This window comes from Perissodus microlepis, chromosome 10 (assembly GCF_051167445.1).
Source record: "Perissodus microlepis isolate ML-2025 ecotype Zambia chromosome 10, ASM5116744v1, whole genome shotgun sequence".
NCBI lineage: Eukaryota > Metazoa > Chordata > Actinopteri > Cichliformes > Cichlidae > Perissodus > Perissodus microlepis.
This window is the reverse complement of record NC_140470.1, coordinates 8,704,463-8,725,817: the sequence shown is the minus strand read 5'-3', so window position 1 is coordinate 8,725,817 and position 21,355 is coordinate 8,704,463. Positions and strand designations below refer to the sequence as shown.

Below are 21,355 nucleotides of genomic sequence, written 5' to 3'. Positions count from 1 at the left end.
GGTATATATTTTCTCTCTATCAGATGCAAACATATTGGTATTGCAGTTGTGAGAAAAGGAGGGAAAACCTAGCTGAATAGTGAATAGCGTCCCTAGCAATGATCCATTGGCACAGTGTGCAGACTGAGCCCAGCATTGCAAATTGTCTTTTTATGGTGCAATCAGGAGGAATCTGGCAGTGGCAACAGAAGTGCAGCCTGGTTCTGCAGGAACTGGAGAGTTTCTGGATGAATGGAAATGCGTTCAAGAGTAAAAGCAGATTCTGATACAGCATTACATTGAAAGCCTGGTTTTTCTACACCAAGACTGAAGGTGTTCAAGGTTTTGGGTTTTGTTTTTCTTTGAAGAAATTACATTAATATGTTGTGAAGTAATTTTTAGTTATTTAACAAGTACAAAGGCCAACAAGCTGTGAACAAAAACAGAAATGTAAACAGAGTGTAAACACAACACAACCCTGTAAAAAGTTCAAGGAAAGACAAAATCTTTTCCTAAGCTGAAGTCCATATTAAACACAGTGTAGCAGAGAACACTAAACGTCAGTATTTGCTATGCTATTTCCCAATGCTATGCAGTGGAAAGATTTCAAAATGCATTGTGAAAAGAAACTGCCTTATAGTTAAAAAAAAAAAAAAAAAACATTCATTGAAAAAGAAAATCGAAATAACCTTTGCACCACATGTGATGCCAAAGCTTCCTTCTGCACTCACCAGCCACTTTATTAATTACACCTGTTCAACTTCTTGGTCTAAATCTTTCAGAGGTTGCTCATCTACTGGGATTTTCCTGCACAAACTTTTCTAGGGTATGCAGAGAATTTTCAGAAAAAGATAAAACAACATGAAAACATGGGTCCAACCTGCCTTATATCAATGGTTCTGGCTGCTGATGGTGTTGTAATGATGGCAGGATATTTTCTTGGCACACTCTGGGTCCCTTCATACCAGCTGAGCTTTGTTTAAACACTGCAGCCTTCCCGAGTATTGTTGGTGGCCACTTGCATCCCTTTATGACCACAGTGTGCTCATCTTCTGATGTCTGCTTCTAACAGGATAACAAACCATGTCACAAAGCTCAGATCATCTTGAACTCAAATGGCCTCCACAGTCACCAGATCTCAATCCAATAGAGCACTTTTGGGATGTGGTGGAATAGGAGATTTACATCATGGATATTCAGCTGCCAAATCTGCAGCAACTGTGCGATGCTATCATGTGCTATCAGTGCGGAGCAAAATTTCTGAGCAATGTTTCCAGCGCTTCATTGAATCTATGCCATGAAAAATTAAGGCAGTTCTGAAAAAAGCAGAAGGTCCAAGCTGGTGTCAATAAAGTGTAAAATAGTCTGTGAGTGCACAATAGACTGCGAGAATAAACATAGGATTTAGTTAGTCAAAGGAGCTTGCAAAGAAAGTCCTTCAAATGACGCAACATTGAGTGCTGCATTAAAATACTTCTTAAATGTATCATTATACGACAGTTAATGTATTTTGGTTTTATATTGCACACAGTCATTTAAAAAAATAGTTACATATATTGTGTTTAGAAATGACTGAATCCCAGGGCTGCTGTTTTTGAGTATGCACACGCACAGCGTAGAGCGACAATCATGTGATTTTGCTGTGTTTATAGCATGCCATGCTGAATGCTATACCACCTGGTTCTGTCTGTCTAGCAAATATGCTGTCCTTTCACCTTCACCAGAAACTGCCTGAACCTTATTACATCTGAACTTCAAAGAAACCCATAAGCTATATTTTTCAACCCGTGTGTCATTTGGTATTTTGCTGAAAAATGCTACAAGCAATTTCCTTTTAGTTCTAGTTATACAAACAGCTACAAGCACTGCCTCACAACCAATACAACCAATGCAATCTAAACCACACACACACACATTACCTGCCTAAGACTCAAAAGGAGGTGTGCAACGATTTACTGATTTATATTCACATTGTTGCTGAGAGCTTGCATCTCATTGAAATGTATTGTTTAGCCAGAACAACGGCACAGGAGCTCTGAATCACGTTCGTAGATTTCCCCTGGCAGGAAGAAGTGAAATGAATGAAGGTGTCCTTGTACTGTACATACGGGGTCTGTTTCAGGTGGACAGCTGGTGTAGATTAATTTGTGCTACTGGAATGGGACAGATCCATACTGTACAGTATGGCTTGAGCAGTGGCTTGCAGAAAAAGAGAAAGAGCGAGAGGTACTTCACTTTGCACACCCCTGTATGAGCACTGCAGACGATGAAGGTGAGGAAATATACATAAACGGATCCACCTGAAGTTCCAGTGATGAAGTCCATTTGTACGTTTGCAAAGGTCTCAGGAAGAAAATAGACCTTCCACACTGATATAACTTTTCTTAACTGCCTCACCTCCTGTGCTGATACTGAATAATTCAGTGACTATTAGTCTACCATTTGTCTGGACATTAAGTCTCCTAGCAACATTGCTGACTTTGTCATTACTTAGCTACTGCACAGAGACACAAGGACAATATTCTCACACAACCGAAATGCTTAAAAAATGTAGCTTAGGCACAGTATGGTTCCCTTTCATCACTGTGTCTCTAAGGTTTTATGAGTGCTAAATTTAATAGGTAGATATTCTGAGAATATCTTTGAGTTTAGTTATGTCAGTGCCATGTTTTCATTACATCATTAAATTATTTATTTGAACTTGTGAACAGCTAACAGCCAATCATGAAATATTCAAGTGTCCTTTTGTATTTTATTTAATCTTTATCTCACCTAAAGGTAGTGCTCTGTGATGACCTTGTACTAAAAAGTAATATAATTAAACACCAAAAGCTGCATTAGAGTTTAGAGAAAAAACACCATCAACTGGGGAGGGGCGTAATAACAGTCTATGCAGGGCCATAACATGATTCACTAATGACTCTGACCATCCAGTGTGATCACATTTCAGCACGGGCATGCTTGCCCACACTTTGAGGCCCAGAGATTGTAAATGTCAGTGGCTTGTCACTCAGACTTAGTCCCACACGGACAGTGAGATGGAGCCTGCTAAAAGGGAAGGCCAAATGACAGGACAGACATTAGTATCCTGCCTGACTCATTCAATGTCTGCCTGTCAATCTCAGGATATGTTCCAGGCACCACTTTGCCACTTTATGCATTTTCCAATTTCTATTCAGAACCTTATCTCCATTAAATACCTCACCAGCGGATGTTGATTGGTTCTCATCTTTGAATAACAGTTTAAGATCTCCCAATCAGCTGTGGCCACAAATTGCCTACCCCAGTTTCTCCAGGGTTATAATGAAATGGAAAATAAAATCACGTCTTCAGATTCAGGGATTGGGTTTGAGTGAAAGTGTCCTCCTTTCAATTACTGCAGAAATGAAAAGCCAAAGCTCTGAAAAATATCAGTGCAAACATCAGACATCCTGAGAGTTAAAAATAAAATTACATTTTAAAACATTTGACAAGTAATTGCAAACGTGAAACACGAGTCATGGAAAGCAAAGTGTGCAAATAGTTAATTTTAGTTTATTAGCGCCTTTATTTAATGACTGTTAGTCTTGTTTACCTAATGGAAAATGTCATTTAACTCTGTTTTTCAGAGCATACAAGTTCCTTGTGAGAAACATTTAGACACTTATAGCTGATTGTGACTGTAGCATTTACTGTACAGTTCACGATGGGTTAAGATGTATCCACCACCTGGCAACAGCGATATACATATGTGCTGTGACAACCAACTAGATCTTGTATACACTCCAGCAAAGCTGTGCACATTTTCTCTGCTCATGCCAAGCCTCAATGACACAGTACCAGTCCAAAGCCAAATGGCCACTAGGCTTTTGTATTAGTTTAAATAAATCTCACTTCGAAGAGGAATATGTTCCTCTGGATATGATGCAGTGTACTCTCCTGGGGTTTGGATAAAGTGACTCCAAACACACCAGTGACTTCCATCTGCTCACTGAGTTATGCTTATAAAGTCTGTAATTAGATGCATAGTTAATTCCTGCTATCTATCAGTTTATAGCTGCAGTGCTCGTGAGTTTGGTGGTAAAGACCACCAAGCTGTCAAGTGCTGGCACCAAGTAGAGAACATTTTATCTCTCAGTGCAATGACTCACGCAAAGACATAGCTGAAGAACATATTTAAGTGTCTGGTAAAGTCAACACAATGTATTTTCACATTTCCTTTGTAGTTAAAAAACCCAGCACTCCAAAAGATAAAATAGTTTTACGTTTTTCATGGAGGAAAAGAAAAAAAATATTCTTGCAGTGCAGGAGATTTCAAAGACAGTGTTTAGAGAAATTTAGTGATGGTCAATTGAGGCGTATTCAGGACGGGGACGAGCTTCTGTGCAATGTGTTGACCATGAAGGGAAAGCGTGGCAGCAGCTCTCAGGAAACAACATGCCACACCCCCCGACGGGTGGAAGTGGGATCTAAAATGTAGGGATTATTAGAAACAGGCCCCTGTTCACAAATGTAGAGATGGGGAAATTGGAATTTAGCATTGTGGTTTCACACCTCCCTCCCATTAACACTGACAGCCTGTAGTACATGAGGTACACCAATGGCAGCAGTGAACGCCCCTTCCAGAGAGTTCAAGGGCTACTTAGTAATCTATCACTGCATTTATCAGTGTAAGAAAGCAGCACAGCTACACCAGCAGCCTCCTACGCAAATCTCTGTCACCATCCTCGCCCATGTCAACCCTCCCATCTGTTTGGCCACAATTAATATGGTTGATCGAGTTGCTTTTTCACAATAGAAATGAGCAAATGAGGAAAGAGATTCGGGACATTTAAATTACTGCTGTGTGCATGTCGTCGTTGCACAAAACCAAACACATGATTTAAAAAAAAAAAAAAAAACGGTGTAGAAGATTATATTCAAATGCTTGCTCCACTCAGGATATGATGAAATAAAAAAGCTTCGTTTTAGAGGTCAGACTGTGGATGGTATATATGAGGAAGCATTAAGATTAAAGCAGGAGTCAAATAATGTGTTTGGCCTGTCAATCTCTATGACCTATGAAATAGAGATTTGGATTAGAGGGGGAGTGTATTTGATTAAGTTTTTATATGTTTTGATTTTATCAACTTTCACTGAATTCTATTATTGTTGGGTCTTACTATATAAGGCACCTTGAGGCGACTGTGGCTGTGATTTGGTGCCTTATGATTGAAACAGATTTTCATTAAATGAATAGTTCACAGTAGGTGTTGCGTATACAAATCATTTTAGAAAGACATGCAAAATAAAATGCACAAACCACAGTCAGATAAGAAATAAGAGACGACCATGTGGGTATTTGTTCGTCTAACACTTGGATTTAAGGACAACCCTGGATCTGTCTCTGAGGCTTGCAGAACTAAAAAAATATAATTGCAGCAGAAGGTGAAAGGAAACAAAGGAAATCCCATCACTGTGAAGAACCGAGAGCACAAAGCGTTGGTGAAGCAGCACACTCTGCTAACATTTTTACCACAGAGAAATGCTGTGGAGAAAGAGAAAATGACCATTTGCATTTTCAAATCCCTTAAATGTAGTGGACTGCTGTAGACTACATCCTAAGACTTCATTTCCCTCTCACCCAGACACACACATACACATACATCAGTGGCAGGGGTAGCAACTCTCCTTTGGCAGAGACACTAAGCACTGAACAGTTCTGAGCACAGTGGGAGGCTTTGGCCACCTGCATAGTGTGGAGTGGAGATAGAGAGGGAGAAATCCGACATTGAAATTGGTGGTAGACGCTGCGACATTTTTTTTGACACTCCAAGGATTCCCACAATTTGTTTGGGGGGTTTAAACCGTGCTTAGGTATTAGAGGGGCATGAAACAAAATAAATCACAGATTCCCCATTGCCTTTTTTTTTTTGGTAAGTCCCACACAGGAAGAAAAAATCCTTTAATGGTCCCCCGGGCCCACAGAAGACCTATGCAAAATGTAAACAATGTTTGCACCTACCTTTGAGCCTCGAGGCCCCACTACTGCGCTGTGTTCATTAGAGTGGAAATGATATGTGCAAACAAAGAGAGGCACCCAAGCAGCACACTCTGCTGCTTCTTTTCATCTTAGAATTGCAAATGAATGCAGCCTCCTCACCTGGTCCCTGCAGGCAATGTCCCAGTGCCTCCAATCAGTGCTTTATTGACAGCAGGCATACAGCAGGAAACTGGAAGCACTAATAGTTGAGGATGATGCCTGATAAACATGTTCTCCCGTCTAACTGCACCCCCACATATCTTACAGCCTGGCAGGATGGCCTCCAACCAAGGTCAAAATGTGAAGACGCTCTGAGAACACAGCTGCTTATGCCGATGCTGGCACACAGTGTTATTTAAGAGTCGGTTGTGACCGTGTCTGGCTGCTCTCCATCAGCTTTGTCATTTTGAAAAGGTGCATCTTTGTCCATGCTGGCACATAATCTTGCTGGGGGAGGCGAGAAGGTACCGTGAATATTTTGAGAGAAATTCATCCAAGGCGATGCTTAAAGGTTACTAGAAAACACAAATATTCAGATGTTCTACTTAATAAGCTAAATGAAAAGCCTGGCATTCTATATAATTGTATGGGGCACTCTTGTCCATGGAGGTGCAGCTTTAGACTTCCAGCGCAGCAAATGTCTGTGGCCTAACCGCTCTGTTTAAATAACAGGGAGGGTGGCACCGTAAACACAGACTTGCTTGGCTTTGTTGAGCTAATGACTTCCTGCTCCAGTGGCTTGTGAAACAGTGTTAGAGCCAAAATAAGTAAAATCGGGAGCAGAATTTAATCTGTCACTCAATGGAAAGCCTTTAAGCAGAAACATGCAGCCATCCGGAGGGTGCACGCAAGTGAAGTGAAATTACAGCAAAAGCTCCCTGGCACAGAGTGATGCAGCAGAACAGGTTGTGTATAGGAGCGAGGATTACAGATTGGTTGGATAAATAGGGGGATTCTTTAAAGCAAAAACACACTGTGTGCGAATGTCAACCAAGGTGGTAATCTAAAACCCATCAATCCCTTTGAATCTAGGTAAGCTTTGCCTATGTAGAATAAAGATTGATGTGGAAGGAAGACTATGCTTGCACTCAGGTTTTTGATCTTCCTGAATTTGCCCAAGGCTTGGTTTTGAACTGTGTAGATGTGCAGCAGTCAAATTAACAGCCCGAATGGTAGTGTGAGCAACATTCAGTCTGCCTCCCCATCTACTCGGAATTAATCATTTCTATGAATTGCTTGTTTCCTCTGTGCTCTCCTGGGAAAACTGGATGGGTATGATGAGACACTTCCATGCAGTAGATGAGCTAAAATTAATCAGACATCAGATTTTTTTTTTCTTAAACTAAAACTGTCCTCCTTGCTTTGTAACCATTTCTCAAACTGTTTTCTGATAGTGGTGAATTTCAAACTAATGTGAATCCAAATTATACCTCTATGCAATTACAGTGAGCCAACACAGATTTTTGTAAACAGCAGAATTTATTTGCAAAAAAAAAATCCCTCTGAGATCACGCATATAACATGTGGCAATCTGTTCAATAATGAAAATAGACAAGCCTTTTAAAAAGATACGATGAAGTGCAAAGTTTTGAAGTATTATCTGGTAAAGTCAGTTACTCCAACTTGGAGGCAATGAAATGTAGGGTTTTTTTCTTCTTCTTCTTCATTTAACAAGTCTATTCTGAAAAACTGACATCAAAGTTTCCTGTGTTCCACATTAATATTCATGTCTGAAGCATAGAAAAGAAAACTGAGAAAATAATATGCTAATAGTAAGACAGACACTTCAAGCTTTTCTTCGCATGAGCAGAAAGCCCATACATTAAAATCCATTACATCACACTATCTAAGGATATCATTATCAAGGTTAAATAAAGAAGTATTCAGTTATTTTCATATGTGCCTGAAAAGAAAAAAAATGCCAATAAGAAATCAATTCATACCTCTGTGCATCTGAAATTACATACATGTATTAAATTTTATGAGCAGAGTGGTTTTAATTAAAGGTATTTTGGCAGTACTTTGAATGAAAAAAGCCCAACACAAGGAAGAATCTTTCAAATCCTGCTGCTGATATTTTAACATATGGCTCTAATGATCCTTTAAATTACATTCAAAATGACAGCTTTGAGAAAGAGCCTCAATATAAAAGAAAAAAATATGATTTTAAGGGCTGCTTTTACATTCCCAACCCAAACTTTTCTCATATGCAAACATTAACTATTTATAAGAATATAATCCATAATCCATGTGATATTTGGCACCCTGAAATAGCAAAAAGGTATGGAATTATTTGCTTAAGCCAATTTGCCCAAAATGCTCTAAAGATCATCTTCATCGTACACTTTTAAAGTAGTAAAATCAGCAACGGAGAGATCAGAACAGACTTCATTTTATTATATATCCAAAAACTGGAATAATCTTCTGTGGGATATATTATTTCAAGAAGCTATATTAGCAACAAAAAAATGCATTCCCTTTGAACTTTAAGTAGCACAAAAATACAGCAAACTTCATCTCAATAAAATACTTGTAGCTTTATTCAATTTTATCTGAGTTGCATCTAAAGCATTTGATTCAACATAGTAGATATCCATTTAAACTATCAATGCACATTGAAATCTTAACTTAAATCCATTTCTCAGCATTTCCAACATAGGTCATCTTTAAAACCCTAACAGCTTGGTTTTAGTTTTGTCGTCGTTGTTGTTGTTTGTTTGTTTTAATTTTCCTGTCAGCAATAATTAGCTAACCTCACATTCTTAAAATTATGAATATCTCAACTTGCAACAAGAGCCATATGTAAACGGGCAGTGAGATAATTAATTAAAAAGAGGTTAATTCCTCCCACTGCAGTAGTCTACATTATTGGAAAAGATAAGAATAATCTTAATAGTTGGCCAGACCTTCTTGAAGAAGTCCAAAACCAAAGCAGGCTTATCTAAATCCTCTTGGCAGAGCTATCTGTAAAGTCAGAAAAGTGCAGAGGGGTGCTTAAATATGCCTAAAAAGCAGCTCTTATAAATAAAGCAGCAGCACAAAGGTTCTTCTGATAGTCCTTCATTTTAATATTCTTTCAAATAATACTTAAAAGAAGCATAATTTAAGCAAAATAATTTTATGATGTTATTAGGTGTTATTAGGTGTGCCACAATGAGGATAAAGCCCAAGCTAACCTACTCAACAAAAAGCATTCTTTGTGTGGCTCATTTCTGTTCTTGTTGGCTGGGAAAGAGTAATAAAGTTAGCAGAAAAGAACTGTGTCCCTGTTGTGCGATTGGTGTCACTGAAAAACCAAGGTTGACAGGCTGTGGATTATGACGAGCTCTCTGCCAGCAAGCCCTCGCAGTTGATCTGCCTCGGCGCCTGCCCCCCATCTCTGTCCACCTCATCTGATCTGGGCAGACTCGCATCTCTCCGGTGCACAGGAGGGCTGTAGGGGTCAGTACACATACAGACACATTAGAACACGATTTCTTTTATAGCCCCATAAAAAAAGCAAACACACGTAAAAAAAGAAAAGAAAAAAAAAACAGCTTTTAAGATACAAAACTCTTGGCTGACTCTTTCCAGTCAATAAACCCTTAAATGAGCAAGACATGCATGCACTATGTTAGCATGGTTTCCCTCTTTTTGCGTCACGGAGCATCTAGCTCTGTGGACACCAATAAAAAAAACTTTATGAATCATTAAAAGAAATTTCTTATTGAGCTAAATGCTTAAGAATTACATGCAGAAGTATTGCAATGGCACCATGTTCAGATATTAGTAAATATGTGCTGTTAGTAGGTTAAATGTAGAAGAGATTAAATCAGAACCAACACAGCATTCAGTGAGCTTGTGCCTTGCTTCTGCCTCTACTCATTAAAAAGGTTATTTACCTGGAGCCATTCTTAGAATCCATTGTCATGACAACTCATTACATCAGAATCACTCATTGCACTAGTTTGATAGCAGCTTAGCTTACTGCAGAGATTCCAGTATATGAATACTTCCATTAAGATACAATTTAATGAGAACAAGGAAAAACCACTGAAACAGGCTCTTTAACACTAACATAGTATCTTTCTGATTAAACACACACGAGTGTCCTTGAGTATTAGACATCTGCTTGAAGTACACTGCACTGCATGTTCAACATACAAAATGCTGCATTTCATCCATGCACTGTGTCAGTACATAAGCCAAGGACACTAACATTTAAAAAATACTTTTAAAAAATTTGATAAAATGGGTGCTTGCAAATTAACATATTTATAATTTAATTACCTTCTAGCTATATCCATGAAAACTAATATATAATCAGATTGCTTTAAGCCACCTGTGTAACTAGCTTCCAGAGCAGCAAGATGTATCAAAACAAGCAATACAAATTAAAATCAAAATGTCCTAATAATTACTTTCAAGTAGGTTTACTTTAATGAAGTGTGAAATGAATATTTGACCATTTTGCAACAGCAAAAGCAACAGCACACAGAGAGCTGTGTTTTAAGGCTAAATTGTTAACCCATACAGAAAACTGGCCTTTATTAGTTCGCTGGCATAAGTATGACAAGAACAAGAGATGCTATCAGGAACTCAAAATAGATAGCTTTTGAGGCAGAGCTAATTTTAGAATATATTACACATGTTTACATCAAATAATATCAACAGTCACGTCACACCTGAACTCTTCACAGTTAACATGCAAAAAGAAAAATAGGTGTAATTAAATTTTTTCCCCGTTATTGCCAGCATCTGTTTATCGGTTTGTGCTAGAGGAACAGTCACAGGCAGACACTCTTCTCTTAATACTATGCGTGCAAAACACCATCTCAAACACCATTAGGAAAAACACTCAGATTTGCAGAGATGCTTTTTTTTTTAATAAAAAACACACAGGAATGTAACACTGCTTTATATCACTACTATTTCAGGACAAATATTTCAGTGTGCTGCCTGTGATGCCTTGGAGCGGGACAAATAAAAGCTAAAAAGAATCTGATGAATTGCAGTGATGGATTACTTTAAACCTAAATATAAACTGTTGTTTCTAATGGAATTTAAAAATAAAACTCAAGGAGTTTGTGTAATGCAAACCAGAGGCATCACTACAGTGTATGGAAAAATGTGAAGCTTAAATTAAGACAAATGTCAGTACAAGCAAAGGAAAAACGGTGGTAGGCATCAATAGGCCTGTGTCATGTTTGTCAAAAACACTGGTAGTAGTACAAATCAGCATTTGTTCTTCACACGGACCATTTAGTCAAAATGATGAATAAAAACCAAACTAAAAACAAAGAAACTGTCACACATAGCAAACGTTAGTATTTTAAGTCAGACGACCAAACTTTATGGCAGGCTCGGGGTTATCACCACACCAAGTATCACCTTCTTTCAGTATCAGTCACTGTCATGCCTGTACAGGTACTTCATCACCAAGCTGTCCATTTTCTTCTGCTTCTTCTTTGTTTCCTTCTTGCTAGATTTTCCATGACCTGTAAGTTCCTTCTCATCGTCATCAGATTCTTGTTTAGGGCACTTTTTAATACTACTGGAGCTGCGGTAGGAGATAGCTGAGTTGGAGGACGAAGACTCTGAAGAGGAAGAAGAGTCTTCTGATTCACTTTTTTTCTTAGAGCTCTTCTTGGACTTCTTCTTGCCCTTTTTCAACTTTGAGCTCTTTCTGCTGTGATGGTCATCTGACGATGAGGAGCTCTCAGATGATGAAACTTTACCTTTTTTATCTAGACAACTACGAGAGCTGCTGGTGCTTGATGGCCTGTTACTGTGCTCCAGAGTAGAGCCTAATGAAGAACGAAGCGGGTTAGAAGTGCTGCAGCCCAGCCCTTCACTTTCAACCTTCTTCCTACTGTCCTCACTCACTTGTTTCATCTTTTCATCCTTGTCCTCATCACTAGACTCATCAAGTTTGCTGCGTTTGAACTTAATAGGTTTGAAGCTCAGCACCTCATTAATTGCAGCCTCTAGGTCAGGGTCCAAGTAGTTTCGATGGGTGACTAATTTAATGTCTGACGTGTCAAGCGGATTGTTGTCTGATGAGCGTGTTTGAGCTGATGTAGAAAGGCTGCGACTGCGTGAGCGGGGACTGTAAGGCGAGGCTCCCCCTCTGCTAAAAGCAACACTCTGGCCGTCATCATCGTCATCTACGTGTAGGCCAAACTCACTCAGGCCACAGCTGCGGGCAACGGACAAGCGAGAGCTGCTGCGTCTCTCATCTTTCCAAGATGTGCTGCGATGGAGCGATCGAGGGCTGGATCGGCTCACACTGCTGATAGTTGACTTATTGTCATCGTCCATGTCCATCATTGCTCTCCGGGTGGACATCCTGCTGGGACCCACAGAGGATACCATGGACTCTTTATCAAACTCAGGGCTGCTGCGTGAAGTCCAGCGGGACTCCAAACCCTTCCTGGCTCTGCTGGTGGCTTCAGAATAGGCTAGAGAGATGACAGAACCTTTGTCTTCTAAGTCTTCCTGTGACCGACTCTTCTTCCAATCTTCCTGAAGGTCTCCAGACTTTGACTTAGATTTTCGAATGGAGGCATGGTCTAGTGTGTCAGGCTGTTCTTTGAGAGTGTTGAACAGGGAGCTGTCATCGCCTGTACCTCCTATGGAGTCCTTCAGATTGGAGCGTTTCCGGTAGCTCAGAGAGCTCAGGACAGACACCGATCTGCTCGGCTCTACCTCTTTCCCATCTTTGTCATTAATCTTCTCCTTACCTTCTTTCATCTCTTTGGCATCTGCATTTGCTGAATATCTAAAGAGTCGCATAAGAAAAATGACAACCAGGAGAACACAAGAAGAAAAATACTGCGTATTTAAAGCCGGAACTCTCAATTTTAATTTCGTGAAATATTCACAGCAGACGTATGACAACTATGACAGCTTATATGTGGTAACTGAAAGGTTACATTTTCATACTTTGACACACTGATGTCAATTTGTTATAGAATAAATCTGTCATTTTCATTTTGTCCTTGAAACCATTCAAGAGTCAGGGAACACATCCAGTACCTCTGGCTATTGCTGTTATGCACAGTGTACACTGTAGAAAGTGAGGCAATCAACCAGTGAGAAGATCTATCTAACTGTGGTAGAGGCGTCATTTTGCAGGCGTGCCAACTGGCCACGGGCCACTTCAATAAATTTGACAGCAGCCGCTTTCCCATCCTGCCTCCTGTCATTAGACAGATTACCGGGAGAGAGAGATGACACCTAATCACATGAAATACTCATCCTTCTGTTGCAAACTGCCCCAGGTAATCGTGGGCCTTTTTAAGGCTGGGGATGTGGGTAGTTTCATCACTGTTACAATGGGGAATTATACGGTCATCTGACAAAAAGCATGGAAAGCTTTCACTAACCTGGTGCTCTTCAGACTTCCCTCTTGTGACATGGTCTTGGAGGAGCCTTTGTTCTTGGAGAGCCAAGACTTAACTCCGTCCACACGGTCCTCCACTTCTGAATCTGTGTCCATCTCCTCTCCACTGTGAAGAAACCAAATCAGCTAGAGTTGATACAGAGCATCCAGGGCTTTCCAACAGCAAAAATACTCATCTTAAAATTTTTCTTCTTTAAGTAGAACAATCTTCCACACAAAGAAGAAATGTAGGGATGTGTTCTTTTGATCGTCACTTGGCTGTTTAATGTTAAATTCCAGAAATACATCAAGTATTTTATATAGTGTCAGATTACATAAATTACACAGCCAAGAAAAAAAAAAAAAGGTGTTTGATTTCACATATTAAAAACTTTCTGTTAGCAGGTTACAGCTATTTCTCTCATATAAAAATAGGGGTTAGTATGATGCCATGCAACAGTTTGGTGTCCGTACAAGAGACAAATGTGCTGCAAATGCATTAGTGAAAAGGCGGTATGCAGATGAAGCTGATGGAAGTATAATTAACTTGTTTGGCTGGTTCCAAGCTGCTAGCATCTGTGTGACTTGTCACCTGTCGTCCCTGGTGATTGTTATTGGAGTGGAGCCTTGAGACAGCCCCATGGCCCTATGCTTGACATGGCAATCAATAAACAGAGACCTACAGATCTGGATGAAAGAGCTAAGAAGATCCCAGTTGATTTTTTTTCTTTTTTGGTGAATATTCTGTGTTATGCATCCCATTGTCCTAGGAGGTTAAAGTGACACAAGGAGGTGAGCAAAGTGGCATAACCTCTAAGTCAATACTGACACTGGGGTCAAATTGCATTAAGTGAAAAATCCTCTTCTCTTTTTTTCCCTCCCCTCCCTTCAGTGCGAGATATACTGCCTTCTTAGGCTGCATGATGTGTGAAAATAAATTTTCACATTTCACACTTTTGAAATTGCAAAGACGCACATATGCTATGAAGGCATAAAGTATGTTTGACTTGTGTTTCTGAGCAGAGCAGAAAATTACATTCTTAAGAGACACTTCTTACGTTCAAGACAACATCCTCTATATTAAATACACAAATTAAGGTTCATTATAGAGAGATCCAATTTGCAGTTCCTCTTTATCCTTTTATCTTTTTTTTGTCTTACATAGCCTTACCTACGATACCGTTGAAACAATCACGTTTCATCCATCTAAAATAATTGCTTCACATATCACAATTGTAGATATATAGTTCATCTTGTGTCTATATCAAGCTGAGCACCATTAAAAATAACAAACAGCAATGTAGGTAACAGATCTGTCTTTGTGGACTAGCTTTTCTTTCTGAGCACTGGAAAATGTGGCAAACTGCTTATAAGGTGCAAACACAGTATTCCAAGAGGTGTGAGATGACAGCTAGACAGCTCCAGCCTCCATAATAGCTCTAGATACCATATGTGCATTTACATAGGTCTCCCACTGAAGAGAGTAGTGTCTCCTTTGTCACCAATCTCTGCGTCACACATTCATTTTTTCTCCTCTCAGAACAAATTGTGTTCTTTCTTCCCTTCTTTGTGGTGGTCTGCGTGAAAGCAGGGCATTGTCAGGGAGTGAGCGCAGAGCGCCAGGAGCATTAGGTTCTTTAAGTGCTATTCAGGCTTTCTAAGAGCATTTATATCTTAACTCAGGGGCCAATTTTCAGGTAATGATGATCCCAGCGAGATTAAGTGGTCTGGTTATAATTTTACTACACAAACCCTGCCCATTGCAGAGTCTGAGTAGTGCCTTCTGAGGCAAAAGGTGAAAATTGTGAGTCCAAGTCAAGCTATAATAAGCCGGCCCTTCATTTCACACTCCCTCTACTCTCTTTCGCATAGTAAATACAACTGATAAAAGCCCACCAGAAAAAAAAAAGAGATAATAGCTTCGTTAATACCGGCGTGTTGATTACACATGTTGCCCATTTGTCATCTCCCTGATGCTGTGACTTTTTAACATGATATATTACACACCAAAATACTGAAACCAGCCCACAGCAAAATTATCTCCATCTCCCACCCTCAGTCTAACACACAGGCGTGCAAAATAAAAGGTGGCTTGCAATTGAGTGCTGTGCAAATGGTGTCACAAACGATTTGTCCTTGGCCTCACACTACTAGCTAACCAGTCCTGAGGCCCACAGATACAAACAAGCCCCAAGACTTCAGACGTGAACATTAATCGCTTCTGACAATTGGCCTGCACTGGTTGTAAATCTTTGTCGCAAATACTTACAGTCAGCATCAAATCATGTATAGTTTGGTGCTATCGTGTAAGTGCTAAATAACAGAAACATTAAACCATACATTTATGGTCTTTATTGTACAAGAGCTAATTACGTCAAACCGTGGACACATTGCACTCTGATGTAATTAACTTGAACTTCAAGGATAATTATCACCTGGTGACAAAAACGGTAATTTTTCTTGCCTTGCAAAGTATTGTGCTGCAATCAGAAATGTAAATGACACTACAATCACATTAATCCAAGAATTGCAACCTCTGCTTTGAAATATTAAGTACAAAATATTCAATAGTAATGTAATTCATCTGGAAAATCCACTTCATAATTAGGAGAAAATCACCACCTCCATTACTGTTCATCCATGCTGTTAATGCAATGATGTCGAAGGAGGGAAAATGTAATTAAGTAAACATGGCAAATCGTTGCTCTTTGCCTCGAGTTGCACAAAAAGAAAGGCAAAGCATGGATACACATGGACTGTTTGATGAAAAATTGAAAGACAAAGTGATTAATAAAGGCACAATAGCATATTCCTTTGAAAAAGCAATCAAAGGTTAATGTAGCTATGGATATTTGCCATAAACAGAAGACTATGCTGGCATTGACAGTTAATTATTCAGCATGCCAAAATCCTTTTACTACATTGAAAATGAAAGAAAAGAGGGTTGAGTAAAAATAAATAACCACATTTAACACGAGAGACAAGATGAACTTTTATATTTTCAGTTAAATGTTTCACAGTACTGTAAAATAAGATTGGATTAGTAGAATGTTTGAATACAAGGAAATCAAAAGCTCAGCTTTGAGTCAAAACATTCAAGTAGTGGACTGTGTTGTTCACACCACTTGCTGTATGTGCAGACATGACATACACTCACAAGCAGTACTCACACAATCATGCTTAAGGTTTTCCAGAGCACATGTACTCCCATAAGATTAAACACTGAAAATATCTTCACCAAACTGTCACAGAAAAAAAGCAGATGACTGAAGATACATTCAGGCAACCACAGAATTGTAATTGTTTCATATTACTACATATATCTCCTATAGAGCCGCCTGATTATACATCATCAATATCACTGCTAGAGCAACACCATGTATATACCTTCCCCAGTGCATGCAACAACAAACCCAGACATGTCTGAGAGCAAAAGCCGCATGAGAGCATCCTATGCCGATTTAGTACCTAAAATGGAGCTACTTCAACGACCTCTAACAAAGCATGGTGCTTTGCAAAATATGCATCTTCCAGCTAAAGGTGGAAACAACAAACTTGTTTCATCATTTAAGACAAAAATGATGCATGTGACCCAACAACTAATTTAACCGAGCATTGCTGGAGCACTCACTACTTTTCTTTCTGTATTGTCAGTACAAGCCATTATTGGAAATTTTCATCACATGTCATTACACAGGTGATACAATTCACCCCTAGTCTCTTATCATGCAAAGTGCAGTAAATGAATATTACATTTATAATTTTGCATTGATGCATCACAGTGCTGCATTCAGTGAGATGTGCTGCATGTGCTTTGGAAAAGCTTTAGAAGAACAAAAAGACAATTAAAGAAAATTCAGTGCAAAAATGCAAACTCTTGATTTTAACAAAGTGGTGAGCAGTGAATGAGGACAATGTTTGACACAAAATTATTCATAGAGAGAATGATGCAGCATTACCACGTTTCTTAAAAAAAATTGTTTTTCTTTTGGTTCATATTTTCAAAAGCAGTGAGAACGGTTTAAAGGAGGAAAAACTTCAACATTTAGCCTTATACTCCATTTTTCATTCTAGTTTACATTTCATCTAACATCAAACAAACAAGCCTTGAAATCTCTAATGAGGCGGACTGTGTACGGACACCGCCAGACACTTGGCACGAAATAAAATGAAACACCGGGGCCATCCTTTAAGCATAGCTTTTATCAGAGACGTATAACACAGACACTGCTTTCTATTCTATTTAAAATTACTTCGTCTCACAGTATTACTGTGAACAAAAAGAATGAAAGGATAAGGTATACTGCATTATTCTCCCTTGTGGTTAAAATGGGTGCCGAAGAAAAACAAAACAAACTTGAAAACAACCATAATGACAGAAACAAAAGGAAGCATTTTCCATTCTCACGTTTTGTTCTTTCTTTTCTGATATTTTGTCACCATGTCTTGCAAACTGCCAGAAGTGTGGAAGACACCAAAAGGAAAAAGAAAACAGAGAACGTGAGATACATTTTTTCTGAAACTCTGCAAGAGGAGGACAGAACATAAGAGCAATTTAAGCACACATAAAATAACTGTGTACTGTAAAGCAGTAAAACAATCTATGCACTCTGCTCAAACAGAGCTGGTGAGTGCACTGTCTTCTTTTTAGAGGTCTGTAATATTGCAGTTAGTGTTTACATCTGAGGGCTCAGAGCCAGCATAAACCTCAACTCAACTGCAAAGAGGAAACGTGTAACCAAACCAGAAAAAACAACAAAGAGACAAAAGATCAAAAGCATGGAGCAGAATTAAACCATTTGAGTATTTGGGGAACTCACAGACTGTAGTATGACTTTGTTCAAAAGAGGTTAGAAATTGAAGCAGGAAGACATAGGAGAAAGAACATGTTATGATTGACAGCCTGGTGAAAAAGCTAGCAGATCTCATTTGGTAACTTTCTTCCAACATACAAAGAGAATGCCCTGTGGTACCTAAGGCAGCTAGCTACATTGCAGTGTGGCATCTAATGAAACAAAGAATAAATCTGCACTTCACCTGTTAATTAGGTCGTCGTTGTCATCACTCTCCATCTCATCCTCAATGGCAGCCTGCAGATCCCCTATCCTCTTGAAGGCTAACTTAAGGTCCACTTGTAAGCTCTGATTTGCTGCCTCTAAGCTCTCGATGTCCATTTCCTGGTGAATGGATTGGAGCATGGTTAGCTCCTCCAGTGTAAACACCAGTGAGTCCCATAAGGTCACAAAGCACCCATGGCCTTACCAGCTCATGTTTCTTGCGGCTTGCCTCAGCCTCCTTCTTGGACAGCTCTGCCATTTCTTCTTTCATGTCCCTTAGCTGCCTCTGCGTGCGTTTATTCTGGTCTTTCTCCCTGTTTTCTGCAGTGATGTGCTGATTTCTCTCCTCCGTCAACTTTTCAAGATTCTCCTTCAGACGACCCACCAGACTCTGGGAAGCAGGTGACGAACGTGTTAAGGTCACATATAGTACAGACAAGTGAACAACACTCAAGCTAAATTATCTTCTTTGTACTGTTTTAAGTCATTTCTCAGCTGCCTGCAGCTGGCCACTGTCAGTTATGCCATTAATAATAACAAAATGGAAATGTGAACAGTGCTATGAGTTGCCCTTTGTCCAAATTCATTTTAATTCATTTTTAAGGTGAATAACAGGGAAGGTGACTATCAACTGACTGTCTCTATAAGAACCTAATTAAATTCATTCCATGATGGACACTTTTGTTATCTAGAAAGACAGTACGGAGCAAAGCAAGCGGCACTATAACTTTCTTTTTAGGGCCTTTGTCTTAAAATTACTAGGAAATTAAGTGTCAGAATCCAATTAACAGGTTGGCAATGCATGCCTTTCACATTTGTCCACATCATCTTACCTCCAACCGCTTAACCTGCGTTTTCTCATATTCCAGTTTGGTCTCTATCTCACGGATTTTAGCCTCCTGGCGGCTCACAAGTGACTTCTCCACCATGGATTGTTCTTGGAACTCTAACTGGTTCTGTAGCGAATGGAGCTGGAGGACAGACACACATATTTACACAAATAAACACTCTTGAAGAGCAATTTCCACTGTACACCTTCTTGACCTCTGGTCTTTGCTCCCCCTCTTAAGTGAGATCTGTGAAAATTAAAATGAAGTGCTGATGTGTGTATGTATTAAAACCAAATTGCAGTTTTGTATAAATGTAATCCAACTCTCTAAATATAAATATTTTGTATACAGCGTGAATAATAAGCTCTAGATAAGCCCCAAATGTACAACAAATAGTTAAAAGAAGAGCTTGTTGTTGAAACTGAGTAACAGCAAGCCACAGTAATTTCACAAGCCTTTAGAAAAGCTTTTGCTTCATGCAAAGCACGTTTTTTTTTTTTTTGTTCCATCTGAATGGTTTTCTCATGACTGATAAAAGGAAGAAAGACACATCACAACAAAACTGGTCCAAAAGCCAGCATGGCACCTAATAAGGGACTTTGCATCAGAGACAAGGAGGATTTGGAGTTCTCCTTTGATATTACTAAAGAATCCAGATTTTTCTCCTACTGGGGATAAGATAACCACTTCAAGGTCAGATGCTTTAGATAGCTATCACTGCTTACTCTGACAGGTTTTAACAATGCCTTACAGCCCTGCTGTGCTACTCGGGTATCGCCAAAAATATTCTGATGGGTGGGCCTTGAGTGGCCCAAAACTAACAGTGTGCTATTATTTCTGTGTTTTGATTCTGTGATTATAGCACACAATTTTGTTTAGTTCACCGTGCAGCCATAAAATACAGTCCAGTAACGCCAAGCTGTGGTCGTATAATGTGCATTCACACTTATGCTAAACTTTGCCATGCTAAAGCTAAATTCACATTTAATCTACCAGACGAAATTCATTTTGTAAATAAATGCATCAAAAAAGGAAATAGGCATGCATTAATACATGACATACCGAACACAGAGGTTGTCTTCTGAACAAATAGTATTCCATCAGTACAACATGATAAAAGCACTTATCAACATAGGCCTGAATCAGAAGCATTAATCTTTGTATCACATGAATCCACATTTATGCCAGGCCTCAACCATTAGCAGACACCTCAAGCACAAAATGCAGTAATTTGACCAATCAGCTCAGAAATAGGGTAAATCAGGCAAGGACACTATGGTTTATTACAGTTGTATAATTCAGATCTGTTTGTGACTTAGCAAGTGCAGTGTGAAAACAAGAATTGGAATTTGCAACCACACCATTAGCCACACCATCTGTCACATTTGGAAGGCTTTGATATATGTGCTAAAATCTGCAGACTAGCATACTCACAATGGCAATTTGCTGATGATTGCCATGTAAACATTAGCACTTGCATTTAGGAATCATAAAGGTCAGTAAACATTTCATTGCCGATTCATTTTTGGGATTTCTCTAAATAAGTGAACACTTTGACCTGCTAGAGAAAGATTTAGGTGATCACTAAAGTCAACAGTCTTTATTCAATTTCTGGCAACTAGAATGAAAACTATAGACATAAAGCCCAAACAGCAAGTTCAAATAATGCCAACAGTTCAATAAACTATACCCAAAGCTGGATATAGGATTTCAGTTCCCCAGCCACAGAGTCTTAAAAAAACATATTTTCCTGCAGATTAATTGTGCTTTTCCAAAACCAAAAACTATGAACACAAACACTATATTACACAAAACGGGCAACTTGTGTAATGCTAAACAAAAACTTGAAAAGATTTTCACTATTAATTCAGCAAAAAAAATCTGTAATGAGACACAAAAAGAGCATCTTCTGACTTTTCCGGAAGTAAAAGATGAGGGCTCTTTCATCAAAAGTTCAAGAATTAAAAAATTATCTTTCGTTTGTGATCTAAAATACATAACATCACAGAATCCAAAGACATCTACGACCAGGGGACAGATGCGTTCAGATTCTTCAGTGAAAACCTCTACAAGGGCTCGGGAATACTTTGGCAAAACACTGTGAGTGAACACAGTTGCTGTAAAA

General features: G+C 39.1%; 1 protein-coding gene across 8 annotated transcripts in view; it reads right to left on the bottom strand.

Moving 5' to 3' along the window:
- Nucleotides 1-8,498: 8,498 nt before the first annotated feature.
- Nucleotides 8,499-21,355, bottom strand: part of LOC146378761 (unconventional myosin-XVIIIa-like) — a 58,873-nt gene continuing 46,016 nt past the window's right edge. For 5 of the 8 annotated variants that reach the window (XM_084941784.1, XM_084941783.1, XM_084941786.1 and 2 more), the window contains 7 exons: nt 19,234-19,371; nt 18,606-18,791; nt 18,381-18,520; nt 17,752-17,796; nt 13,348-13,470; nt 11,351-12,740; nt 9,303-9,413 (listed from right to left, as the gene is read on the bottom strand). In XM_084941784.1, coding sequence (XP_084797910.1) covers nt 11,363-12,740; nt 13,348-13,470; nt 17,752-17,796; nt 18,381-18,520; nt 18,606-18,791; nt 19,234-19,371 — 2,010 coding nt within the window. In that variant the 3' untranslated portion in view covers nt 9,303-9,413; nt 11,351-11,362. Of the gene's footprint in view, nt 9,414-11,350; nt 12,741-13,347; nt 13,471-17,751; nt 17,797-18,380; nt 18,521-18,605; nt 18,792-19,233; nt 19,372-21,355 lie in introns of all 8 variants that reach the window. The other 3 variants (XM_084941785.1, XM_084941790.1, XM_084941789.1) reach the window with 2 other exon arrangements.